Consider the following 26,770-nt stretch of genomic DNA (forward strand, 5'->3'; position numbering starts at 1 on the left):
CACCCTTTATATGCCGTACACGTGCCTCAGAGGATAGCGCAACTCGATCTTCCGCAGATACAAAATGGGGTGTGTTAGTCGCGGATGTAACTATATTCGACCCGCGGACGTAAATGCAGCTGCGCCCTGTAATTTCCATGGTTTCTCTGTGTGTATAATTCGTTCGTTAAAATGCGTTAAAGTATAGCGTTTGATAACGAAGTTTTAATTAAAACTGCACGCCTCCTGATGCCGCATTGAGGTATCGCACTTATTTCGCATTTCTCCATTCGGGATTCATACTCGGTTTGCTTTCATCAAATGTGGACAACCGCGCACGACGCGAGGTGGAATGCATTTTTCAAAAACGTTTTTCGCTTTCCACGGACAGTCGACAAAAATTCATCAGAATATTAAAGAAATAATCCGCCGGAGCTATCGCGTAGCTGCTGGAGAATTTTCCAAATTTCATAGGATTTTCGTCGAACTCGCGTGAACCCCGACAGTTTTTATCTCCGCATTCTCTTCTCTCTTCTTTCGGCTCCTAAACATCACGTTTGCGTATACCTGTATACGACGATTTATTAAAATCGTGATGCCTCGGGTAGATACAACATATATCAATCATGTCAGTGTAGATATTGTACGTAACATTATGATAATGTGAAGTTGAGCCTGGCGCAGAAGACGCCCTGATGATCAGTTGTGATGGTATTACGGAAGGGCTTTTGCCCACCACCGCTGCCGCAAGTATATTGCTTTTGAGATAACGCGGGATATCGCGAAGAAAAATTGAGAGTAAATACAGAAATGCAAAGTAGAATGAGGCTGGATGTGTCTGGAATACTATACCTGCCCAACAGTCTTCCCTTCTCCTTTTATTTCACCTTTTTTTCTCTCTCTCTCTCTCTCTCTATCTATCTCCCCCCCTCTTTCTCCATATACTTATTTCCGATGCAGGGTGTGAACACTGGAATTAGAATATACATGTAACGCGAAGAAAGCAAATAATAATAAAGAAGAGGAAAATATTTGACACGTTCGACGAGTCGCTTATGGAATGTCAAGCGGATAGCGTCGACCGGAGCGTAAAAATGTTCGCTTCCCTCTCGTCTCCTCTTTTTCTAGAAAATTTGGTTGATATAATTTTCGAAATTTAGAGCGTAAATTACGCTACCGAGCTTATTAGATTCTTGCAGGCTACACACCAGTTGAGGATTATATTTGTGCGCCACTCCAGCGATACCCTACGCGATGAGCTTCGAACAAACAATTTATCCCCCCAACGTAATTGGAACACGTATGAAGCTTATTATAATGATCGTATATTAAATTGCGGAGGGAAGATATTAAGTACTTCTGATGTCGCGTGTAGCTACAGTCGATTCCGCGGAGCTCCCGCGGCATCGCGAATCGACTTTGTCGGGAGTCTTGATCGTCGAGCATCAATATTCAAGTCTAGTATTTCGCCAATATACACATCCGATAATCAAAAGGGCGGAAACGGAACGGTCGACGGGGGTATGTCGCCACGAAGGCGTATCCTTGTAAAAATTCGACAGTTTTCGAGGGCGCGTAGATTATTGCTCGTCGCTCCGAATCGATCGTAATTATCTCGGCTCCGAAAATTTAATTCATCAGATCGTTATCTTCGTTCGTTACGGATAGGATTCCGTAAAGTTCGAGGGCCGTCTGCGCTGTCGGAAGAGAGTCTTTCGGAAAAATGAGAGAAAAAAAGAATCGAGCGTCATCCAAGCCTGTTCAACTTAAAAGTTTGATTCAGTTAAATTTTTTGGGGTCCGTCCCTCCCCCCCTATCTTCGGCAGGTATACCTCTGCTTTATATCAAGTTTCCGCGACTCCCCATACGCGGCTATAATGTACAACGGATACGAAATTGTTCGAGGAATTCGATATAACTCCAATTTGGCTTCGCAAATTTCATTGTAAATAATCCAAGGATGTGGTTTCGTTCGTACATCCTGCTTCGAGCCGCCCGTACACGTAGTACACGTGGTTTCCTCCCCGTTCGTTTCGTTGCTTTGGACGAATTTTTTTTCGAAACAACCTCATCCGCGCGTATATAAGCTTCTGTGCGTGTAGAGCCGCTTGCCGGAAGTAACGTTGATTCGCGACGTCGTTGGTATTTCACCGTTCAGCGTTCACTTTGGAATGAAAACACGCGAAAACGGAACGCTGTAAAAAAAATGAAAGACGAAAAATGAGTAAATGAAAAAAATAAAAAAAACGTCGAGTCGTACTCGAGACTCCTCCAGACTTTAGAATCGCCCTACTACGTATCCACCTGCAGCAAATACGAATGAGAGAAATGTACACGTGTACACGTACGCGTATACCTATATGAAACGAGAAGTAAAAGTTAGAAAATGAAATTGTCTAGATGCAGCAGTCAGTTCCACGAGTCGCACCGACCAGGTAAAGAGTCCTCGGTTATAGTTTCTGCAGCTCCCAAGTAGATGCGACTCGCTGCAGTCTAAGGCCTTCCAGACTGGCGCACGTCATACGTACTTTGGCGTAAAAACGTAGCGAAATCCGCGTATAGTCAGACGCAAAAGTTGGCGCACCATACTCTTTCGCCGTATTCGGTTATCTCGAGATCTTTGAGATTTGCGATATCGTCACGCTTGTTTTGCAGCCACCTGGAAATTTTTGTATTTGAGGCGTTGATGAGATCTACATCGACACCGGCAGTATACATCGCGACGGTGGTTTTCAATCTTTTGTCATCCGAAGCTCTTATCGAAGCTTATAATTTGGAGCGTCTCAGGGTCGACTGGGTGTATAACGCCGATTTTTCACCCTTCGCCATTCGCGTTTGGTAACTACGACGTAGAGCGACGGTCACGGTGGCGTCGCAATAAAGAGGCGTCGTGACGCGCTCGGGGACAAAAATATAAAGTGGAAAGGTCGTTGAAAGGTAATAGAGATAAGAAGAAATAAGGCAGAACCGGGTTGTGTAAGACCCTCCGCGTTCATTACCGTCGATTTTGTCTTTGCTAATCGCTTCCGATTCGTCGATAAGACCACCGTTTGGTCACTGAGATACGAGACCACCCTCCAATAACGTCGTTTCTTATTTTCGGGCGTAAAAATTTATCGTCCAAAGGATAACGAAAGAAAAAAAAAAAAAAAGAAAAGAAAAAAAAAAATGATTCGGAAATAAAAGTTATCTCACCCGGTGTACGGGAGACCGGATGCCTCGGATGAGACGTCGAGAGAAAAAAATGTTAAAAATCCACTTAGACGCAACATCTGGGCAGGGGAGGGGAAATTCTCCCGGCTTATTCAATTATTTATATACAAGGATATAAACTGATCGTAACACCCCGGCGGAGACCTCGGAGTTTCCCGGACTTGTTTACTCTGAAAAATGATCGTTCATTACCCAAAATTGTTTGGAGATAATCTCGAGCCTCCGAACAACTAACGATAATTTCCACCTCGGTGCCAGTTTCTTAGAACAGCCACGAGCTGCTAGGTCTAATACCATATTACAGTCGTAAAAAGTACAATCAACGTTACGTCTCTCATTTCGGCAGATGGGCCAAGCGAGAGATAAAAAGTTCGTTTGAATCCAATTAACTTTTCCCGTGTACATTACGACAGACTTATATATGTATACGTGTGTATATTTATTTCATTTTTCCGGCACGCGTACATCACGTGAGTTTCGAAATTCTCCGTAGAAATATCGATATCGGCGGCGTGGGTTGCGCCACCTCCGCGAATAATGATTAAACCATTTCGAACACACCCTTGTTATATTATACACGCGTTCGTCTTTGATCAAAAAGCTCCAATATACTCCGAGATACTCGCGGAACATAATTACTGCCAGCTCTATCAGAATAGGTTTAGAATTCATTAGAGTCAAGAAGCCGGGCTGCGAGATCCGACTGTCGGTTGTACGAAACGGGGAATCAAGACGAACCACGACCCGAGTAATATCTTCGCGCTAACTTATTCTCTTCTTTTTTTCTTTCTTTTTTTTCTCTCCTCTTCTGCTTCTGTTTCTTTTCTCACGGTGCGGGTTGACTCGACTTTCTCCGTCTCGTAACCCATTCCCTCTGCAAAACCGGATTGCCTCGCCGTACCAAACTTGTATGCAGAAGCGGATGTATCGGAGCCGTATATACTATACATGTATACACATACCGAAGAGAACTTACTCCCGACGAAGTGCTCGGAAAAACTAGAAAATTGTCCGACGCACGCTCTTTCGTTCGCAGACGTGAAAAAAAAAATTCTCGCTCATCGTACGAAATTGCCATTTTTTTGGTTTTTTTTTTTGTTTTCAGCTGCGGGAAGCAACGTAAACGAACCACCCGTCCTAGAAACCGGCGGATATCCGACTGGCCTTCCTCTCTACGAAGGGACGCCGGTGGGGTCCACGGTCTTCACACTGAAGGGGCACGACCCTGAAAACTCACCGGTCAAATACGGAATTCAACTGACCGACAAATTTGCCGTTGATCCAAAAACCGGAACCATCACACTTGCGAAACCGCTCGATCGCGAGGTAAGTCTCTACCCAAATCGCATGTCATAAAAATCTGGTCGATCGGTTGGTGAACTTTTTCCAACCCATCATTGGAATAAGAAACATGTATGTTCGTACCGAAAATGTCTTTTTTTTTTAAGGAGAACGTTTTTTCGAAAAATCTGGAACACGATCAAAAACCGATTTTATATTTTATGCGATTGTGATTCTTCCGAATACTTGTGACTGTATTTCCGAGTTCCGTCGTGGTACGGATCCACCGTTAAAATATGTCAAAAAGCGTAAGTGAGGCGAGGAGGATGACACAAGGTGACCTTGAGTGCGAATGATGTACGTACACAGGTATGTGTAACTCCGGAAAGTTAGAGCGTTCGTTCAGCCCGAGGCAGAGTAGGTATTTTCTCAAACGAGAAACTCCGGAATCGCCCCCGCTCCGTTGGTAGCAGACTTCATTAAACGCGGGTACAGCATAGCGACTGTGTAGCGTAGACTCTTGAAAGGATCCGTCTCTAATCTCAAGATTCAGACTCGTCAAATCAGTGACACGTGGTCGCAGAATGTAGAGTGCGATAGCGCGCCCGCAGCGGTACCCCTTTCGCTATTAACGAGCTTTGCGAGTCGAGAACTTGACAGATATTAGAATATCATCGTCAGGTATAATGGCTCGTGGAACAGCGAACGATTCTGTAAAACCATCCGACGATTGCCGCAAACGTCACTCACGCCCCGGCTTCCCGACGCTCCTTCACTTCGCAAAAAGTACGAAGTTCGCGATTCGGTTTGCTGACTTTGCTAAAATTCGTGCATATGCCAGTGGAAGAAAAATTCGAGACAGTACACGGATATGGGGGGTTACAGTTACGTACCTTTTGGTCGGCGGGTGAACCACTCGCGTTAAATCAAAGTTCATAAAATTTTTAATAGGAACAAGGCTTAAAGCACGACCTAAAAACTTTCTGGGTCAGATGGAGGGTGGTCATAAAGTGACTTTGCTGTATCGGGGTTCGATAACTTACGGATAGCCTTTATTACGACGAGGGAAACGTGTCGTGGGCGAACTCTTATTATTGATGAAAAAATTTGGCCAAGGTAAACCGAACGAGCTATGATTTTTCCACCAAGAGTCGGTGCGCTAGAATCGCGTATTCCTGATCACAGTTGACGTCGAGTCCTTGATAAGCACCTGCTCACGTTTATAATTCGCAGTGAAGCTATTTTTGCTGTTAATAATGCACGTTCGTTTTTTTTTTTGTTTTTTATGGATTTCGAATATCTGGTAACCGAGATACTCGTCTGCGTTGAATTCAAAAATTCTACGAGGATACCCGGAGCGGCACGAAGGAGATGTAAAAGATCGTACAACGATCTAGCGTAATACGGGAAAACTTAATACGCCTTTATGCGTTCGATAAATTTTCGATTATCGACCGTATAATGGTACAATATTTCGCTATCTCGAATTTATGCTCAATTCGCAGATAGGCAGCACGTTCAATACGATATTAGAGAAAAGCATGTGAATCCGATAACGGAATAAACTTTATGCTATTTCGATATGATAATACGAGCACGAGTGAACGCAATAAAGACTTCACCCATACATATATATATGCACCTACGATATGTAAATGTACGTAAAGTTTTGATTTGAAAATTTTCTAACTCCTTCTGTATTTTTCTCGATGCAACGATATAACTCCGCGAAAGAAGAAGGATACATATTTTTTTTTCTTATTTCATTGTGTACGTACACTGTACGTAGTCGATCGACGATTTGATTTGATTTTATTCGATCTTCATGCACCGGTAAACTTAAAAGCGGCTTTGAATTTTTCCCTCTTTCTATTTACATACAACCTTTTTCCCTCTTCTTTCTTTTTTGCTGTTTTTTTTTTTTTTCATTACATATATAACCGTGCGAAGGCTTGATCTCCTCAACGAATCAACCCTTGCGTCTTGAAAATATAAGGGAGCCCTCGCTCGGCTCCTTCGGCATTTGGCACCTCTTACTGCGCGGCGTTAGATGGAAAAATTCAAAAACTCAAACATCCTCAGAGAAGATCAATTTTTCACGCAAGTTCAATTTATTAGAGTAGTTCTTTGTACGTAACGTAGTTATACTTTTTATTCTTATTCCGTAATTTTCTAGACTGTTTTTCTTTGTTTTTTTCTCTTACAAGAAAACACGAATGACGTCGAATCACATCGATGGATACGTATGTGTAACGTATGTACATAAAACTTTATACGTATATCTAGCTGGGTATATTATATACACAACCGAGCGAAGTCTTATCCATGCGAAGTCGTATTCTACAGTTTTCACTGAACACGTCTTTCTCATATGACGAACATGAAAATTCTGTATAAAATGATATTGGAAATTGAATGTAGAAAACACCTGCAGGTCATGCGGCATATTATACTCCATTTATTTATATTAAAATCAACCGCGCAAGTGCAGTGAACTTTCGAACAGTTTTTTGTCTCTTTCTTTCGCTCTTTCTTTTTCTCATTTTTTTTTCTCGTTTTTTTTTTTACCTACCTACGAGAAAGATTCCGACGAGCTTATTTAATAAATTTTCAACGAGGTCGTAGGCATTGTTGAATACCGAGTTGAATCGAATTTAATATCGCACATACATAATCATGCATAACATATATACATATATGCATGCATACTTCGCGGTGTGTTTCCCTTTTTCCTTTTGTCCTGGGGGAAATGATCACGCAGTGCAGGGTAATATTAATTTGATTCATGACTGTGGATTCTCTCCACTTTCGGCTCTTCCGAGCTTTTTATATCTTCCTCCACGTGATATACGTATCCAGCTTCGGTATAATTAAACGAAAATACGCGGGCCGTAGTCGCACGAGTTTCGCGGTTAGTCGCGAATTTTTCCGCAAATCTCCCCAAAACATTTCCTGAAACTTGTAACGATATCTTCGTTGCTGTCTACGAAAAATTCACCCCCGAAAAATAGTATCGTACCGAGAATCGGATGGAGCAGGTTTTTTTTTTTAAAGATTTTTCGGTGGCGAAAATTATCGGATATCATTTCCGTACCGCGAATCGGTGATTCCAAAGCCTTTCGACGTTCTTGTCTATTTGCAGAGAGTTGGCATGAAAAATGAATGACGTTAGTGAAGTGGCGTTGCACGAATATATGTATACATGGTATATTGTACGGCACATACTGCGCGCCACTAATGACGTACTCAAATTACGAATATATACATATATATATATTCCATGCAGCTCTCGTCGTTCGTCATACTCCGTATGATGTACGCAGCATCATTACGATTTTCGCTTCCCGCAGTGTTTCATTACTACTTCTGCTATACGAGCTTCCAGTTAAGAACTATGCAAGTGAATTACGTTACATATGTATATGTCGCACGAAAGTTGCGTCTCACGACCAAAAGCCGTGCTAAACTACCTCGAATGTCTTGAAAAGTTTCATTTTCAAAGCTCGTGTAACTCCACGTGAAAACGAAGCGTCCCAAGATTTTCTAAACACGAAACGAAAGCCACGGATTCTTCTGGGTTTTCTGCTCGCGAAATGAATCAAACCAGAGGCTATTGAACCGGTCAAGTCTTACCCATATTTTGACTGATCTCGAAGCCAGCCAATTCAGACGTATTGGTTGAAATAACAAAAAAAAAAAAAAAAGGAAATTAGGTCGAAGGGGTTCGACAAAAAGCTTCCTCGCTGTTGTGCCAAGACGCAAGTTTTTTGCACATAAATAGGGGAACGCGGGGCAATATGGGGTATACTTGAGGAATCCGTGGAGACAAAAAATGAAGAAATTTTAAATCCGGAGTGATGTTCGAAGTCCTTTTCGATCGTTTCGAAATTTTTGGGGCACCCCGTTTCGCCCCCTGTACCCCTACCTGAGGTGAGTCGATTTGAACATTTTTACTTCGCTCTACTAACGGCTTATGGGTACATAATGAACTCGAGCAAAGGTAGGGAGCGCGAGCGTGAGCCAATATTTCAAAAAATTCGTTTTTTTTCTCTCCATTCGTTACCCACAGAAGACCGCATCCCGAAACCTTCGCCTCGAACCGCATCAGGGGTTGGTTTGCAGGACAGCCAAGAGTTAAGCTCATTACGTGGCACAAAAACTCGAGGGGCCAATAGCCGCAAAAACTGGCCACCGGCGTCCGAGCCTGAGTTTACACACGCGTATTATCTGGTGGCACGCATATAGGATCGGTCGCACGTATCGAGCGTAAACCGTGAAACGAATTATGCTATCTCAAAATTTCAGATGCGGCTCTGAATAAAGATAGTGTTCGCAGTGGATGAAAATTTATTAGCACCATAGCATTGCGCTCAACACCGTGATGCTCCGTTACGTTGTTCTTCATTTTATTTTTGGTGAATTTTCTATTCGAATGATGAATTTTCTGGTGTATTTTATGCAGTCAGCAAAACCGTTTCAGTTCCCGTTTTTCGCACTCCGAAAGACGCGTGATTTCAAATTCTCACGACCCATCGAACGGTTGGCGTCGGTGGACGCGCGAAAATGCGTTTTTGAGCTCGAAACTTAATGATATTCACCAACAAATTGATAAATTTTCATGGCTCGAATCTAATAAAATATGCACTCTATTTCTAGTTTATTTTTTTTCAATTTGTCGTACTTTTCATTTTTTCTAACGCATTATCGCATGACAAATTTCACGTTGAAAAACAAAAAAATCTCAATTCGTAGTTTATTGGTGAATATTTTTTATTTCAATCAAACATCGTCGTAGGTAAAATTCTATAAATTCTTTTATGCAAATATTTCGCAATAGGCAAATTCATGGATTCGTATGTTATATTCGTTTGTATTTTCAATTTTGAGTCAGATATCGTCGTACAATAAATCATATCTGACAAAATACGTGCTCTGTCGCGTTCAATCCTAGAGTTCTTTGTTCTCCTCATAAATAGATTATTCGTTTCGTCGCAGTGCCTGCGCTAATTTCTCGATCGAATCGAATCTCGTCATCCGCTGGTGCAACGCCTCGCACTACACAACCGCCGTATACCGTATAACCGAAAATCTTCTGTCGAGAGATTCAATCTTTTTTTCGTTTGTAGTTTTCATTCGAGTCTAACATTGAATCATACATGCGAGTTTGCATCTCGTGGCGTGAGTCGAGTGCACGCCTCCTTTTTAATATAGGAAATATATTCATATACTATACGTAGCTCATATGACCTATACAAATATCTGCGCCTACCTGCCCTTCCTACAATTGGAACATGTCGAACCCTCTGGAAGCTACGGATTCAGCTCGATCCCTCGGGATTCGAGGCAAACTCTTTTTTTTATTTTTTAATATATTCAAAATACGACATACTATATATAAATCTGCACCTTTCATGCAAATGCAATCACGTTTCATTCATTTGCGTAATTTTTTCTCTAATAAAACGAAATTTGTGACCCAAAAAACGAATAAATCCAAGGGAGGAGCCCTAGGATTTTTTCCTATTTTGGGGTCAGGAATAGACATTTTTTCGAATTAGGTTTTGGATGCTTTTCTTATTTATTCTGACCTCAGGGATCCGAATCTGGAAGTCGAATTAATCTATCCATCAAATTTATCGAGTTATCGCCAATTTATCGTTCCAAAAAGTGGAAAGTCAAGGATATCTCGATGGGGAAAATTCGTAGCTCAATTTCACCAACGGATTCGTGTTCCTGAGGTCAAATTACGTTAGTTAAGTGTCATTCGATCAATTTTAAAAATACATTTCTGGCCCAAAAATCGAAAAAATCCAAAGAGGTACCCCTTGAAATTTTGGCGATTTTGGGTCAAAAAAACGTATTTTATTTTATATGCTATTTTTATGTATTTCGATCTCAGGAATCCGAATCTGAAAGCCAAATTGGTCTATCTATGAAATTGATCGAGTTATCCTCATTTTTTCGGATTTTTTGGTACAAATTTGAGGATATCTCGAAGGGAAAAAATCGTAGCTCAATTTGGACAACGGATTCGTGTTCCTGAGGTCAAATTACATAAGAAAAGTGCCATCCGATCAATTTTAAGAAATAAAAATTTTCGGCTAAAATTTGAGATTTTTCCAAGGGGTACCCCTTACGATTTTTTCAAATTTTGACCAAAAATTTTTATTTTTCAAAATTGATCGTATGGGACTTTTCTTATGTATTTTGACTTCAGGAACACGAATCCGTTGTCCAAATTGAGCTACGAATTTTTCCCTTCAAGATATCTCCATTTTTATGGTAAAAAATGCGAAAAAATGGGCATAACTCGGTCATTTTTGCAGATAGATCAATTTTTCTCTCGGATTCGGATTCCTGAGCTCAAATTACATTAAGATAGACTAAAAAATCAATATTTTATTTTTGACCCCAAAAAGCTGAAAATTGGCGATAACTCGGTCAATTTTAGAGATAGATCAATTTTTCTTTCAGATTCGGATTCCTGAGATCAAAATACGTAAGAAAAGTGTCATTTAATCGATTTCAAAAATACTTAATTTTTGGCTCAAAAATCGGAAAAACCCTTGGAGTTTTTTCAATTTTGGGGTCAAGAATCCATATTTTTTTTCGGGTTTTCTATGATATTCTTATGTATTTTGACCTCAGGAATCCGAACTCAGGAACCAAATTGATTTATCTATGAAATCGACCGAGTTATCGTCAATTTCTCGATCCCGAATGTGAAAAATCAAGGATATCTCGATGGAATTTGTTTCCAACCCAATTTAATCGACACATTCGTGTTTCTCACGCAATAATCCATAGGAAAATCGTTCTGAAATTAATTTTCCAACAACTCCGCATTCTGCTTTTGAGCAGTGAGTGATCAATTTTCCTTCCAACTGACACGAGGTACTGTTAACTGTATGTTCGATCAATGTTCCCGTAAAAACTTTAACAAATCCAATATGCTTCATAACAAGTGTGAATGCGAAACTGCGACAAATTTTCAACAGCTGTTGAATGAATAATAATCACAAATACAAAACGCTACACGATGGTTGGCACATTTGGAAAATATGTTCGCGGCAGTGTTTGACTCGGGGTCGGTCGTTTCGATCTGTTCGGATTTTTATCTTCCATTGTCTTTTTTTCTCTCTCTTTTTTCTATTATTTTCCGTTAAGCTTTTTGTGTGTTTTATTTTTCTCCGAGCGTCTAGTGCCGGTTTCTCGTGGCGTGTGTATTTCGGGCGAACGGATGGAGTAAAGAAAAGGAAAAGGGGAAAAGAACGGATGGGATGGGATAAAATGAGGGGAGTACGGAGGGTATTGTGCTTTGTAAGGCCGCCATCTGTGGCGGACAGGAAGTCGAAGGATAAAGCGAATTATCTGAAAAGCGGAAAGAAAAGAAAATCGCATTGCGTGATACCCTTCGAAGGTTCCCCGCGGAGACGTTATTACCGGGGTAGCCATAAGACCGGGAACTTATACCCGACGTTTAAGCGAGATAAACTTTGCCGAGGAGGTTGTGGGTACTATACCTTCACTTGCGTTTACCTTATTATATATACCTTCCACCGATCGACTATTTTCGTCAGGTATCCGCGACATAATTTACGATTAATTATTCATAACTGAATTTCTCGTTACTGCGGTACACCGCATCGAGCACCCGAAAAACCAGAACACCGATTACCACTTCAACCTCGGCTCGGTGACTCGACCGATTCTTCATTTTTTTACCTTCGAGTTATTTTTTATGCCCGGATACCAGTGGATATAAACGATACAAAATAATTGGGAAAAGCTGCTCAAGATAAGTCGACCAATTTATCGACTGTGAATTTAACGAAAATTACCATAATGGTGAATGGTGAATGGACTTACAATCAGATCGCTTCTGTACCATTGTTACATTTTTCATTCGTCTGCACGCACATCATATTTTTCCCGAAGAGTATTGAGTAAATTCACCCCATAAATCTTATATGCACAGAATCGAAAGAGTTGAAACAGACTAAACGTTTACCCTGGAGTTCGTTTGTCCTTAATCGCATAAAAAATGAAAAAACAACCCCAGTTTTCATCCCTAAAAAAATCGCGCCTCTTTTTCAAAAAGCCGGAGAAAAATCTCCTCTGTTTCACTAACAAAGAGTACTGACAACAAGTCGAAAAGGCTATTCGAGTCGCTGAAAAATCACTCGAAACTTTTCGATCGTTGAATTTTCATCCTTCAGACAAGCGGAGTTAACCCCAACTACACTCGTTGCGTCTCTGGCAATCGTGCAATCGGAACGTAACACCATCTTCAACAATACGACGCTAACGAGACTGCACTCTCGACGTTTCCAACTCACTGCGGCGCGAGCGGTTCAATCTGATGGTTTCTAAGTTCTTCAGTCTGAAATCCAAGACCACGAATTCCTTCCATCGAACTCTATCAAGGCCCCGCGATTATTTCGTCCATTCGATTCGATCGAGAAGAATATCCTCAATCGCTCCGCACCGACTTATAATTTTCAATATCATTCGTTAATTATCACACATCTTAGTAAAGGTGTCTGAATTTTTGTCCACTTCATGCAATGAACGTCTCTCTGCAAAGCCTATAGGATTTTTTTTTACACCGCCGACCAACAATGAGGTTCGCGTAACACAGCCCGCCATATTGACGTCTGCGAAGTAGATAAATTTCATAGACATTATCGTAATCAGATCTGCGAGTCGAAATGCGTTGAGAAAGTTTAAATAAATAAATCGATACTTGTTCGAAAATCGAGTCCTTCCAGACACCGCTGGTATTCAGAGAAATTTTATTTTATCGCGATTGAAAAGACCCCGGAAAACTCGAGTACCTAACCACCTCAGTCAGTTGTTGAACGCCGAGGACGTATAAGCTGCACCGCAAAGTTTCCACCGACTACGGTCATCAAAAAAATACCGCGAACGACTCGAACGATTTGGCAGGCCGTGACATTACTTCGATCTTTCCGAAGTAACTATCGCAAGTCGTTTTTTGGCTTGGTTTGTTACACTAAAAGTGTACTTATTGTTAGCGTGTCACTAACGAGTCGATACACTTACGTACAAAGGGCGAATACGATTTGCGAACAACGCACAAATCCCTGAGTCCCGTTGGTTTTTAATTATTTTTTATACCGCCTCTTCTGTGCCCCATTGAACGAAGGGTATTCATTCACCAACTCCGACGCACTCGCATTTGTTTCCAGAGCGGAAAGTTCATTAAATTTTTCACCGCGATATAAATTTGCAGTACGACGTCGTGTAGCTTACATACAAACGTGTATGGTGTACAGATGCATACGTACGTACGTACGTACGTACAGTTGGTGCATTGCTTCGCAGGTTCATGTGGCTGAAAGCGCAGAAGTTCGTAATTTGAACGAATCGTTCGTTTTAACGATAAAAACCGAGACCTACTAACGTAAGAGTGAACTCAAGAGCGTGGAAGGCTGGAACCAAACTTATGTACTTGTCACGAAACTCTGTGTATACTACACTCTTTTCAGAAAAGTTTCGAAACGGGCTTAATTGTGCACTTTTCATGCATTTCAAGAACATATAATATATATACATATATGTATAATGAATCGCGCGAATCGCCGACCGCGGCAGGGCAACCGTTGAACCGACCACGAATATACACCACCTCGGGCTCCCCGAACTTTGGAGAATTTAAATTATGGTAATCAACGTCGGGGAATTAACGTAAATCGAGCGATAAGTTTCTTTATACAACGCGGGCGTGATCCTGTTACACCGGATAACTGCTGATAAACCATCGCCTATACGGTTCTCAGTCCATACCTGAGAGTTACCTGAGAAATTTTTACGATTTATGAAACTATACGTACACCCATCGCGGCCACTAGTCTCTTGCCGACGAGGGTAGTCAAAGGTCTTTCAACCCTGACCTGAATTCTCGTAGAGGCCGAAAGCACTTCTAGTTCTGCCGGAATGTTAAGGTTTAACATTGAGCGATATTTTTAGAACTGTACAACGTCGCGTAAGCTCGTATGGAGTCGAGAAATTTGACGATGTGGTATAAGAGCAGTAGCGAAAACGGAAATCGGTAGGTATAATTTCTCGATTTTTCTCCATTTTTCTCGATTCTCCTTGCCTAAGCTGAAAAATTTCTGACCTCGTAGTTTGTTCGTGATATAGAAATTACGGGCACTCTTTGCCGGAAACGGAAGCGTAAAAGAACGGATGTGCGCGAGGAGGGGGTTTCGTACGCGAAATGGCGGAGAACCGCGAACAAACCCCCGCGCACACGGTGCGACTTATACGTTCAGGGGACAGACGGACGTGAATTGTGCGCCCTGTGGCACGTGGGGAATTTTCAGAGTCAGAAGAGCAGAGTTTCCTCGGCGTATGAACCGCCGCTGTATGTAGACCCTGTAACTGTTCAACGATGTTTCCAGCTTCTGTTATATACAGAGAGGCAAACCGCAGACACTCAGACGCCTAGTCGTTTCACTACGCTGTCCGTTCGTTTCTCCTTCCAGTTTCAAGACATAATTACGAGAAATACCTAGAGACGTGTTCTTATTGCTGGAATATATCGCGCTTGCAACTCCTTGGTAATATCCTGCGAGTGGGTAGTAACAATCCAGAGGAAGTATACTCATATAAAAACGGACAAAAGAAACAACGAGTCACGTACATATATATATATATATCGCCATTTTTATTTTGCCAAATATGCTTCGACGGAGGTGGGTACTTTTACAGCGGAAAATAGTCGCGTTTTGCAGTTTAAATATTACCTCACACCTATAATACGTCACGCCGTAAGCACCCTCTTACGCGCGATGTATATCACACGGCGTCATACCGTAGCAGTCGGAGGCTCCGTATGGACAGAACGCGTAGCTCGACTATGCCGCCTGGGTCAGTTTCGCCATCGCTGATGCGCGTCCTGCGCTTCGCTATATATAGAGTGATTAAATTCATTGCAAGCTCAGAGGGTTGATTACGCGATTGTCCGTAACCTCTGCGGTGGAAATGTCTCGATTAGTTACGTCGGTATGTAACTTATAAGGACACCGGCGTGTACAGGTATGCGTGAAATAATTTCCGTTTCGTGCGTGACGAGGGATGGGAAAGTTGACGAATACCTCCGCGGATGGTCGAGGATGGGTACGAGTTCATGTCCCTCCCCCCCCTAATTATCACACATGTGCGACGGACGTGTACGTTGCGAGCGAAAGTTGTCGGAGAATCGAAGATTTCAAATTGAAATACCGCGACGATCGGAATCCCTCAGGACCCTGACGCATACTTACCTACCTACGAATAGGTGTAACGAAATTCGGAGAAATCCGTGAACCGAACATAGAGCATCACGGCGTATCGAATATTGAAAACTTTATGTCCAACCGAACTCCGAACTGCGTCCGAAAGTCGTCGGTATTTTTTTTTTTTTTTTTCTTCCTACGGGCGACCGCCGTCGAATCGAATTTCAAAAGACACGTGCATGGTGGTACGTCGACGACTGAGGAGTTAAAAAAATCGCAACATCGACAATAGGGTACGATTGAATCGATTGTTTCAGGAATTTCCATATCAATTAACACCTGCCACTGTTCCAATAGCCGACGTTTCACGTGAAAAAAAAATTATCTCCGTTTCATTTCATTCATCTGCGGTATATCCGATTCTTTGTTACAACATATTATGAAATTTGTATTGTAATCGAGCGTTACCAGCTACGAAGCCGACATACCCTTCGGTGACAAATAAAACGCCGTTACCGTAACATCAACTATCAAGTTATCCTGTACTGTCGCTGCGTCTTAACCATAAATTGCACCGCATCACGGTTCTAGGATATCATGCCGCTGCGGACGAATTTATTTCCCCCGCCCCCCGGTGCATGTACGGGACGTGTTTTATTTTATCTTTTTCTTTTATTCGGATTATTTACCTCTCGCAATACGTTTTACCGAGGTAGGACATGCGGGCTGCCACGAAAAAAAAAAAGATATATATTTCACACGTTAAAAAGCACGTTCCTATTCATCAACTCGTCAAATCAGCCGTGTTTTCAGCACAACTTTTCGAGTAAGAAGTAATTGCGAATGATTAATTACGAAGTTGAAGTAGCTGTAACATTTGGATTTGAATTGGGGAAACCGTGCGGCGATGGGAGGCTCTTCGCCTTTATCTGCGGAGAGTCGCGGGGAATAAAAATATATATTACCGAGTAGCTAATGCCATTGTCTGCTGGTTGAGAAGGGTATACATCGCGCGCGTAGTCTACCAACGGTGATAAAGTTAATAATTAATGACTATACGAGGTCCATTGCGGACTGATTGTGAAATGTGAATGTAGGTAGAGCGTCGTATTATATGTACGTACTACGTAGTCGTCGAATGATGTATGGATACGTGTTGCGTAAATAGATGTTTCCCGAACATGCTGCACGCGAGTCACACTCTGGATTTTACCACGAATTTAGTATACAATATTTCAACTTTGTTTTCCCTCACCTATTTCCGAGCGTATAAAATTTGCATAAACATTGAGAGGAACGGCTGAGTAAGCGACATCTTTATGTGTTTGGTCACGTGTACATTGAACGGGATGCAAGATGAATGTCTTTCTTATTTTCCCTCATGTTTTATCGATTCCTTTTTTTCACTCCATCTCGAACCCGCTGAATTGATTTCGCCGGGATAGACACCGATGGAATAAAATCTTTTTCACGATAAATATTCGTTTTTATTTTTTCCTCTTCTTCTCCTTAGCATTTAAAATATTCATCATTTTTTCGGAAGATTAAAATATATTTTTACTCCGCAGCGGTATCTCGTATCAAAAGAGATAGTGGCAATGGGATTCCAGATTCCGAACTAATTGTTCCAAAAATACCGCCCAGTTAGCTCCAGCTGATTGTAATTCCTCTTTTTCTATTTTTCGCTCTACCTTTTTTCCGTACCTACATTCAACCGGGGTCGGTCGAAGTTCGGGGCGAATAACTTTTATTTGAAAATTTTCCCGACCCTTCACCGCAGTCTCAAGAGTTATACGTATTTACCCGCAAACGACTAGTTCGAAAAAAAAAACCTCATGTGGCCATCGACCGAAGTTCATCAAACTATACACAGAAAAGTTTCGTTGAAATCAGCAAAGGATGATTCAGCGGAAGGTTTCAGCGGAACCGCAAAAAAGATTTCCTTGATTCTGTGTAGATATGTAGATACATATATGTGTATGTATTTCACGGTGTGTGTACAGTGCATAAAACATTTAGGATCCTGCTTTTCAAATATTTTTACAAATTGAAAAACAGTGAGGCGACAATCATATGATTCTCCGACCTCGTTATCGTACAACGAGAGTGGAGTGAAACAGGGAGAAATTTTCGGTAGATCCTACGTGCCGCGAGTGAAATTTTTCAAAAGTGAGAATTATATCTGTGCGGTTGGCCAGAGAATTAGAAACGACAAGCGTGAGTCTTTTCATTTAAAATTTTAGATTTCCTCGACGGGGTAAAACAGGATGTCAAGCTGATCCCCGCGGTGCAAATGAAAGTGCCTCTCGGGAAAAGAGCCGCTGAATTTTCTTTGGATTTATTCAGGATGGAGGAATACGCGGTTGTTATATACCTACTCGTTATACTTTTTGGCGACGGGAAGCTCCTCTCCGGCGACTACCGTGCGCAAGGGATGCTCGGTGGAGCCGCTAATCTAATCCGGAAGTAATCCCGGTAACTTTTCTACCTCGGAAAAGGTTCTTTGTCGAGGGCAATCTTCGCCTTGTGTAGTTTTCTCAGTCCTGTTTATAGGAGAATTAGTATAACGAACAAACACGCACACAGAAAAATCTCCGTACACGTTCTCTACCCTCGCCCAAACATCACCTCGCCTTATATTCACTGGCAATATTTCTTCGCTATTTATGTTACTCGCGGAGATTGACCCGAGGTAGAAAATTGATTTTGGCTCGAATCTCTGTCTATTCCTTTCGCTAATTGATAATAAGAAAAAGAGCGTTCGCTCTTTGATGAAAATGTAATTCGATCAACGAAAAAGAGGAGAATCGCTTTCGCGACTTTTGCACGTTCGTTGCGATTTTTTTTTTTTCTTTTTTTTTTGTTTCTTGTAGCCTGCCGTATCATTTGTTCTTTGAAGATACGGTGACATTGATTTGCTATGACTGCAGACGCCTCTCCGAAGCCACGACTAGTGGTGCAATTTTGATCAGGCAAATATGAAACATCGTGTCGATGTAACTTTACGTGTGTAACTTTATTTCCACTGCGGTTGCTTCGATGCTATAGGTAAATATTTAAACCACACGCGTTTGATTTTAACGTATACCAATAGCGTTGCACCGGTAATCGTCGAAGCCCGCGGCGTCGTTATTTGTCTATTTCGTGTTAAATACCCCCTATCCGCACCGCAGAATTTCAGGTAATAGAGTTCAAAGCCAGCCCGAAGGTAGGCAAAAAAGTGATCGATTGCGTTCCGTTTACACGCGTTAATAACCCTCTCGCGTTATTCTCATCGCATCGCGCCATTCGGAGTCCTTCGAAAGTTCCGCTGAAATCGTTTCGATATTTCGCTGGCATTTGCCTCGTCATTTCATGCGCATCTATCGCAAAATTTCACCCGCACGCAGACGGACTTTTCTTTGGCGAATCGTTGATTTTTTAATCCTGACCCTCCGCAGTAACAAATTTGGGAAATTTCATTCCATCGCTCGATACATTCTCGTTTGTCGGTCTGCGTTAAGTTCTTTCGAGAGAAATATGCGAGTTATTATGGAGGAAACGTATATGTATACCTGTGCACACATGTGATCCTATAGCGTACGCAAACATAGTTAGATATTTTTTAACGAGCTTTCGGAAAGAAATTATACCTACTCGTGATATTTGCGTGGTCCGCTGCACCGAAAGACGATATATCGAATAATTTTATTTCCGCGGATTCCTGCATAGAGGGGTTGATTATTTTAGGGAGCCGCCGATGTTTTCCTCTTCATATGTATAACGTACCTATATCGGAGGAATATATTTTTAAAAGCTACCAGGAAGCCATTTGGTAGGTAAAAATAATAAAATTCAAAAAACGAATAGGAAAAAAATGAACGGCATTCACCGAATCGCGTATATATATATGTATACTTGTATGATATGAATGGATCCACACGCACTGCGGGGTACGCTGTATAATTCGAATGAAAAAAAAGCAGCGGAATATCCTCCACTTTTCGATTGAATAAAAAAAGTATGAATGAAAAGTGGAAACTTGAAAATTTGGAGGAGTTTCTGAAATCGAATGATCGATACTCCGGTATTCGAATTCTGGAGATAATTATACCATAGATGAAAATGTTGATCCAGGTATACCTATACTGGTCACGAGTAACTGGATCATAGTGTAAATATATACCCAAATTCGTTGTTCCAGGAAAATGACACCGTACGCTTCAGAGTTACTCTGGAAGATGAAGTACCTGAGGGACAACAACCCAACATCGTTGGCGTCGACGCCTACGTAATCGTTCTCGACGAGAACGACAATCCTCCTCGTTTCCTCGGAGTTCCTTACGAAGCTGTGGCTGCTGAGGACACACCTCCGGGTTCTACTATACTCCCTGGTATCAGAATCACCGACCCAGACTTGATAGGGGAGAACATCGAGCTATCTTGCATACCTCAGCCGCAGGTACAGATATACGGAACCATCACTTCCCCTTTCATTTTCAAACATGGCCGCTCTTCCGTAAGCGGAGTACCCTGTAGGTTTCCATCATTTTCCACCGCGGAAAACGCTGCCCCATATTAGAAATCTCTTACCTGTATGAATTTGAAAAAAAAAAAAATGTTGATACCCTCAGGAAAAGTGGTCGATCAAATTGTACGAGTTTTTCTGTTAGAATTCCACCATCCGCGCTTTCAAACTGTTCGATTTTATAGTTTGGAAATGAAGATCGGTAAGATCCGATTTAAAAAAAAAAAAAAAAAAAAAATTAGCTTAATTTTCGCCGAACCGCTTTTCATTCTACATTCCTACAATTTCAATTCAATTTTCCTTCGGCGGTGAAGAACCAATGGCAATCTTAATTCGAGTTAGAAAACGGAAGTAAATGTCAATTTTCGAAATGCGATTTCGCGGATATGTACAATGCCTGCAAATTTATATCCGACCGAAGAAATAATGTGCCTCTAACCCGAAAGGCCGGGGTGGGTATCGATTGACTAGGTAATAAGAAAACCTGGAATATATACACCTATTCCGATTCAGATGTTATGATGAAAAAGTGTCTACTTCCGTTTAATTACGGTTTGCAGAGTAGATCATAACGCAGCTCCGGGCATAGGCACGTGAACGTATTTTGGAAACTCAATTTACAGTTAATCTCGACAGTTACCGAGTTTCAAGCGTCGTTTTCCCGTGACGTATGGGCCTCAGTTATATTCCTGTACACATACAATACATATATGTATGTACGTACGATACACATTGTAAACATATGTACAAATATAGCATGTTTTGTGGTATCAAAACGTAAACGTATACAACACTCATATCATATACCCCTATATTACATTATCACAACGTGTTGCACGCAGCCGCACGCACATTTGTATGTAATGCCCAAACTGTGTATATATAGATATGCCGCCCGAATATTTACACATGTATATATTAGGTATATGCACGTGACTATACACACACACATGACTGCGTATGCCAATACACCCCATACGCGCAATATAATACCGTATATACCTGTAGTTGCTCGATAAATTCAGTTTCCTACAAAATGGCCGATAAAATTGTGAAACCTTTTAACTAATGGTCCTCCAGGTTTATCGTGGCGAACTTTAATGCCGTTACATGTGGACACCCCCTCCCCCCCCAAACACAATGCAGGGTCATTAAACGTAACTAATGCGTCTGTACCGGCGTCCCTATCCGTACATATGTACATATATTTCCTTCTTCCCATGTACTCTATGTGTGATGATCACCCTATACCACTGACCAGGCGTATACCTAGTAGTCTCGTATTGTGAATTACCACGGTGTCTACCGAGGGCAGATAAATGTACGTTGTAAGGAGGACCGCGTCGCGTAACGAGCATTCGATACCTGCAATTGTTTGGTAAGCCTTCTTTCGCAGTTTATAATTTCAAAAGAGACGTGTAATGAAATTTGTTCGACGCTACAAAGGGAGGTCAGAATCGTCGAAGCTCAGAGTTCGCGGGTATTAGCTGTACATCAAAGTTGGAGATAATTAATTAGAACGAAACGCTGAAAACGAAAGAACAATGTAATATAAAGGGAAGTGGAGAGAAATGAAAGCCAACGGGTATAGTAGCTGTATTACACAACAGAAAATCTCGAGGAACGGGACGTAGACTGACTTCGATTTGATTCGAACTTCGATCAAGGAACACCGATTAATTGTCCGCCCCGGCGCCCCATGTACCGCGGTCTTCATTTCCCTCGGGAGATTTTGATTCCCCCAAACAAAAGCCACGCGGCAGTTTGCAAAGTCACCCGGTCTGTATCTGTCCGCCCACTTCCCGGCACCGATGTCGGATGCCTTATCGGCTCACCTCACGTTATAGCTTCATCTCATTCATGCCGGTACACCCAGATCTCCCCTAGTTTTCCGTCGGAAGATTTTTGCGCTGCAGTTCGAAGGGTGTTGCTGCCGTTACACGGATGCTGCAGCTAACACCGCAGCCGCTGCTCACAATGAAATACCCGCCATGAACAGATATCAACTTCAATACGTCATCCGCAAACTGTTCGCAGCATCCGGCTTTTTTCTTATCATAAGAAAGAAGGGAGAAGAAAAAGTCTTATAAAAATGTCTGTATACGCTGACCGCGAATTTTCTCTGGCAAATAAATTTCAAGACCGTATGCGAAAACGGTATGCCCAGAAGAAGAAAATCAATCGCCATGTTACATTTTGTTTTCGCGCAAAGAAACACGAATACGCAGAACGTTTTGGAAATTTTTTCGAATGTCTGCTTCCGATTTATATAGATCGTCAGGTTGACTTTGAATGCCAGATTTACATGTTAAGGGGACATTCTTTCTTTTGTGTTTGTCACCAGAGCAGCCTCGATAGTCACAAATTGCAATCGAGAACACCGTATTAAATAAAAGCAAGAATTCTCAGTGGGTGGAGAAAATCGCTGTTTGACGCAGTTGTAAGATTTTACGGTGTACATGTACAGGAGTTTCAACATGTGCCAGTTAGAGAGCGAACGCATAAAGAATAAAAGTTGTTCTCTCGACGGGTAGATAGGGGAGAAATATTACGGAGTAACTTTAATAGAATACAACGATATATCAGCTCCAGAAACTCCCCCGAAGTGTTGGTATAATAGTGCTAAGAAATACTTACCGAAGTACATTCTGTAGGTCTGTACGTAATACATTCCTTACCTACTTTTAGGGAAGACTAAATGGTATTCTTGTTATACATAATATACCGAAAATCCTCGTGCTCAATGTCCTGCACTTGCGACATATGTCTTTTTGCAAGGGTACATAGTAAGTATTACGGAGTACGCGAAGAAAATGGTTTCACGTTATACAGCTGTACAACACTTACTTCCATCAATTAAAAATAATGGAACTCACTCAAACTTCTCCTGTAATAATTATTATGATAATTCAATTATTTTATCATAATTTTAATTTTTCAGTTTCCCGATGCCTGCGAAAAATTCGGCATCGTTGACGTTGAAAAAAGCGAAAACACCTACGTTGGTGCGTTGGTCTTACAACAGCCTCTGGATTACAGGGAAAGACCATTCTATCAGCTGCTCCTGATGGCCAGTGTGAGTTTATATTTCTGTTATTTTCATTACTTTATATTTCTACGAAATATTCGTTCTTATTTCAGCATGCTGAATATTTAGCAATGCTGCGTTCGTGATGTGAAAATTTTATGCTGCAGATTATTATGTTCTCATGAAGTTCGAATATCCTCAATGATATTCGAGTAGCTTTTGTTTGGTGTCAGTTTTACTGGCAAGTCGTGGCTCATTTCTCTCTGGGTCGAAATAAAGTTTTTATGAGTCGAAAGTAGGTGATGAAAACCTAATTACCGAAGTTTCAAACCCGCGTAGATTCACGCGAAGTTTGTTTCCTCCCATCACGGTATTCCTACAGAATGGTCGACACCGTATACATATACCTACTGTCACGGTCCGCCCGCGAGACAGAAATTTTATGCATAATTATATTCCGAATTAATCACTCGAATTGTACAGGGCTTCGAGGCATCGGAAAGTCATCATAACGTTAATCAAAGTTAGCAAAACCCGTAGCGCTAACAGTAAATTCGATAAGAATAACCGCGCGTCACATTTATAATGGGAGAAACTGTGTAGAAGAAGCGAATCCAAAGTTTGCGGCGATACGAAAACGAAAAAGAAAAGTTCTAGGAAATATTAAATGAATTAGAAATAATTGATATTCCGGAGAGTAAACCCTCATAAAATATTGGGGTGGAAGATATCAATCATCCATCCTATTTGACGTTATAGGGGAAACAGATTTAGCGTAAACTGCAGAATGATATAGAATCATTGCTTTTCAATAGGATGGGAAAAATAACAGTACGACAGGAGTGGAGATAAAAGTAGCAGACATTCAGAACAGCCCTCCCGAGTTCCTCGATTCACTGACCGGAATCGTACAAGAAGATGACCCTATAGGAACTCTCGTAATGACCGTTAAAGCGAGGGACGGTGATCGCGGAATGCCACGGAAGGTCATCTACGAATTGGTTACCAGTGAGTCTTCAGATTTTATACGCATATATACGTATATGCAATTCAATAAAGCGGTAACGATTTACGGAGCTGTAACCGAATCTCTCTATCTGTTGAAATGCGTCGTTGTCGGTTCAATGGTCCGTTGTAAAAATTGTGTTACGTCCTGTTCCAGATCCTTTAGATTATTTTTTGCTGGATGCCGATACCGGTGAACTCCGAACTGCGAAACCTCTGGATCGAGAAGCACTTCCCGATTCAACCGGAGTTCTAACTTTGATAGTTAAAGCACGCGAAGTAATCGACGGAGTTCCAGGATCTGATAATTTAACGGTTTCCACCGCGGAAGCCACCGTCACAATCAAAGATGTTAATGATGAACCACCATCGTTCAATCGAAGAGAGTATAATATAGAAATTCCTGAGAATGTTCCGGACGGAACCCCGCTTCCTCACCTTGATATGACCGTCAAAGACCCAGATGTGGTATAAAATTTTTGTTCGACTATGTTTTATCTTTTTTTTTTTTTCACGCCAGTCAATTAACAAAGAATAATTCCAGGGCCTGAACTCGGTATTTTCACTGAGGCTAGAGGATATAACGGGAGCTTTTACCGTGGAGCCTGCAATAGCTACCGGGAGCACTGCTGTCAATATCCGCGTAACGAATGGATCCCTTGATTACGAAAATCCTAATCAACGAAAATTTATTATCCTGGTAGGTATATCTGAACAAGCGCCGCGTAAAACCGTGCTGAATTATCTCTCTGGTTTTATCGGTACTTCCCCAATTTTTACCTTATATAAAATTGTGTGTTCGAAAGCTGTGTGTAAATATGAGTTTTGAATAGACCGTAGGTTTTGCGTATTATTCTATACGGAGAATCTGATTACATCCATAAATATAACTTGATTATAAAATATATCCTCACACCGGAAACTTGTGTGTTTCGTAATTAAAGAATACGATACGATGTAAGTTGTGCGATTAATTCAAGTCTGAGGGTTGCGCGAAACAAATTCCGAGGATTTTGGGATATTAAAATTTACATATTTAATTAATAATAATTAAATTTCCGCAGGTAATTGCGGAAGAGGTTCACACTGACCCGAAACTGTCCTCAACGGCAACGGTGACGGTCAGCATCACAGATGCTAATGACAATGCACCATCATTCAACAGCCCTACGTACACTGCACTAGTTTCTGAAACAGCTATTCCTGGCACCCCGGTGACAACCATTACTGCCAAAGATCGCGATAGTGGACAGTACGTACTGAATTCAGCATTAGAAAAATAATATCTCAATAAAATTCAATGTGAAAAAAATAATATTTAACCGGAAAAGCTTTTCGGACGCCTTATGCATGTTCAAGAAGTTGATACACCGCACAACTTCTACTTACGGAAAAGTTTTCCGACGCTTAATTCTTGGTTGAATACTGCTAATTGATTACCCTTTCGGAAACAACAAGTTTTTGTTAATGAAGGCTTCCGAAATTCCAAGCGCCTCTGAGTGAGCGCCTGATTAAGAAATGATAATTACCTCAAATTATTTCATAACACAATCCCTTTGTATGATGTTTTTGTATTAGGTTTGGTACCGTGGGCATAGTTTATCAACTTCTTGGCCAAGGTGCTGATCATTTTGCAGTGGATAACAAAACTGGAGCCATAACAGTTGCTCCATGCCCCACGCCTGGCACAGCACCATGCTTAGATTATGAGACGCAAACTGAATATTTCCTCACATACAAGGTAGATATTAGGGTATCGCTGTTATTGGCAACCGATTCATAAAATTATGATGATCGGTATGTTTAAATGGTGTAACGCGAGCGATGGATGCAATAAATAATTATAATTAATATTTTCAGGCAACCGATGACGATGGAAAGGGACAAACAACGAGCGTATCTTTGCGTGTTGGTTTAACAGATGCAAACGACAGCCCACCACAATTTCTCCAGGAGAAATATCGTGCCGTCATAGACGAAGGAGCCGAAAAATTCGACCCAGAACTGAAAGTTCAAGTAAGTCAACTTCATTTGACTTTGCTACAGATTTGCATAATTTTTCGATAGCGCATTTGAAATACCAATCGTTTATAACTGTTGTGTTTAAAACTATTTGTAAGTCACTGACCCTCGTGACATGATAAATGATTGTTTCAGGCACGTGATAAGGATAAGACCTCGAAAATTAGCTATAGCATCGTGGGAGGAAATGAAAACAATCTGTTTGCGGTCGATCCAGATACTGGAGAAGTAACGATCGCAAATAAAGGGCCACTCGACGTAACAAATACAACACATGATTGGATCGCTCTATCGATTCAAGCTAGCGATAGCACATTCACAGATACGACGATTGTTAATATTACCGTTCGTGATGTGAATAATAATGCACCACAGTTTGCTCAAGATTTATACACGGCTAGCATACCAGAGATTTCGCCCATAGGTGAGATCAAGTTCCAAATATTTGATAGTGGTGCAGATCATCGGATCAAGTGAATCAGAGACATACAT

At 41.3% G+C, this 26,770-nt stretch overlaps 1 protein-coding gene across 1 annotated transcript in view; it reads left to right on the forward strand.

Annotated features, from left to right (window-relative positions):
* LOC105694026 (cadherin-87A) overlaps window positions 1-26,770 on the forward strand; it is a 151,991-nt gene that overhangs the window by 118,508 nt on the left and 6,713 nt on the right. Inside the window, exons 3-12 of the mRNA XM_012414332.3 lie at window positions 4,298-4,518; window positions 19,900-20,157; window positions 23,165-23,299; window positions 24,067-24,259; window positions 24,414-24,724; window positions 24,801-24,956; window positions 25,321-25,508; window positions 25,835-25,997; window positions 26,117-26,272; window positions 26,414-26,702. Coding sequence (XP_012269755.2) covers window positions 4,298-4,518; window positions 19,900-20,157; window positions 23,165-23,299; window positions 24,067-24,259; window positions 24,414-24,724; window positions 24,801-24,956; window positions 25,321-25,508; window positions 25,835-25,997; window positions 26,117-26,272; window positions 26,414-26,702 — 2,070 coding nt within the window. The remainder of the gene's footprint in view (window positions 1-4,297; window positions 4,519-19,899; window positions 20,158-23,164; window positions 23,300-24,066; window positions 24,260-24,413; window positions 24,725-24,800; window positions 24,957-25,320; window positions 25,509-25,834; window positions 25,998-26,116; window positions 26,273-26,413; window positions 26,703-26,770) is intronic.

Source organism: Athalia rosae, chromosome 2 (assembly GCF_917208135.1).
Source record: "Athalia rosae chromosome 2, iyAthRosa1.1, whole genome shotgun sequence".
NCBI lineage: Eukaryota > Metazoa > Arthropoda > Insecta > Hymenoptera > Athaliidae > Athalia > Athalia rosae.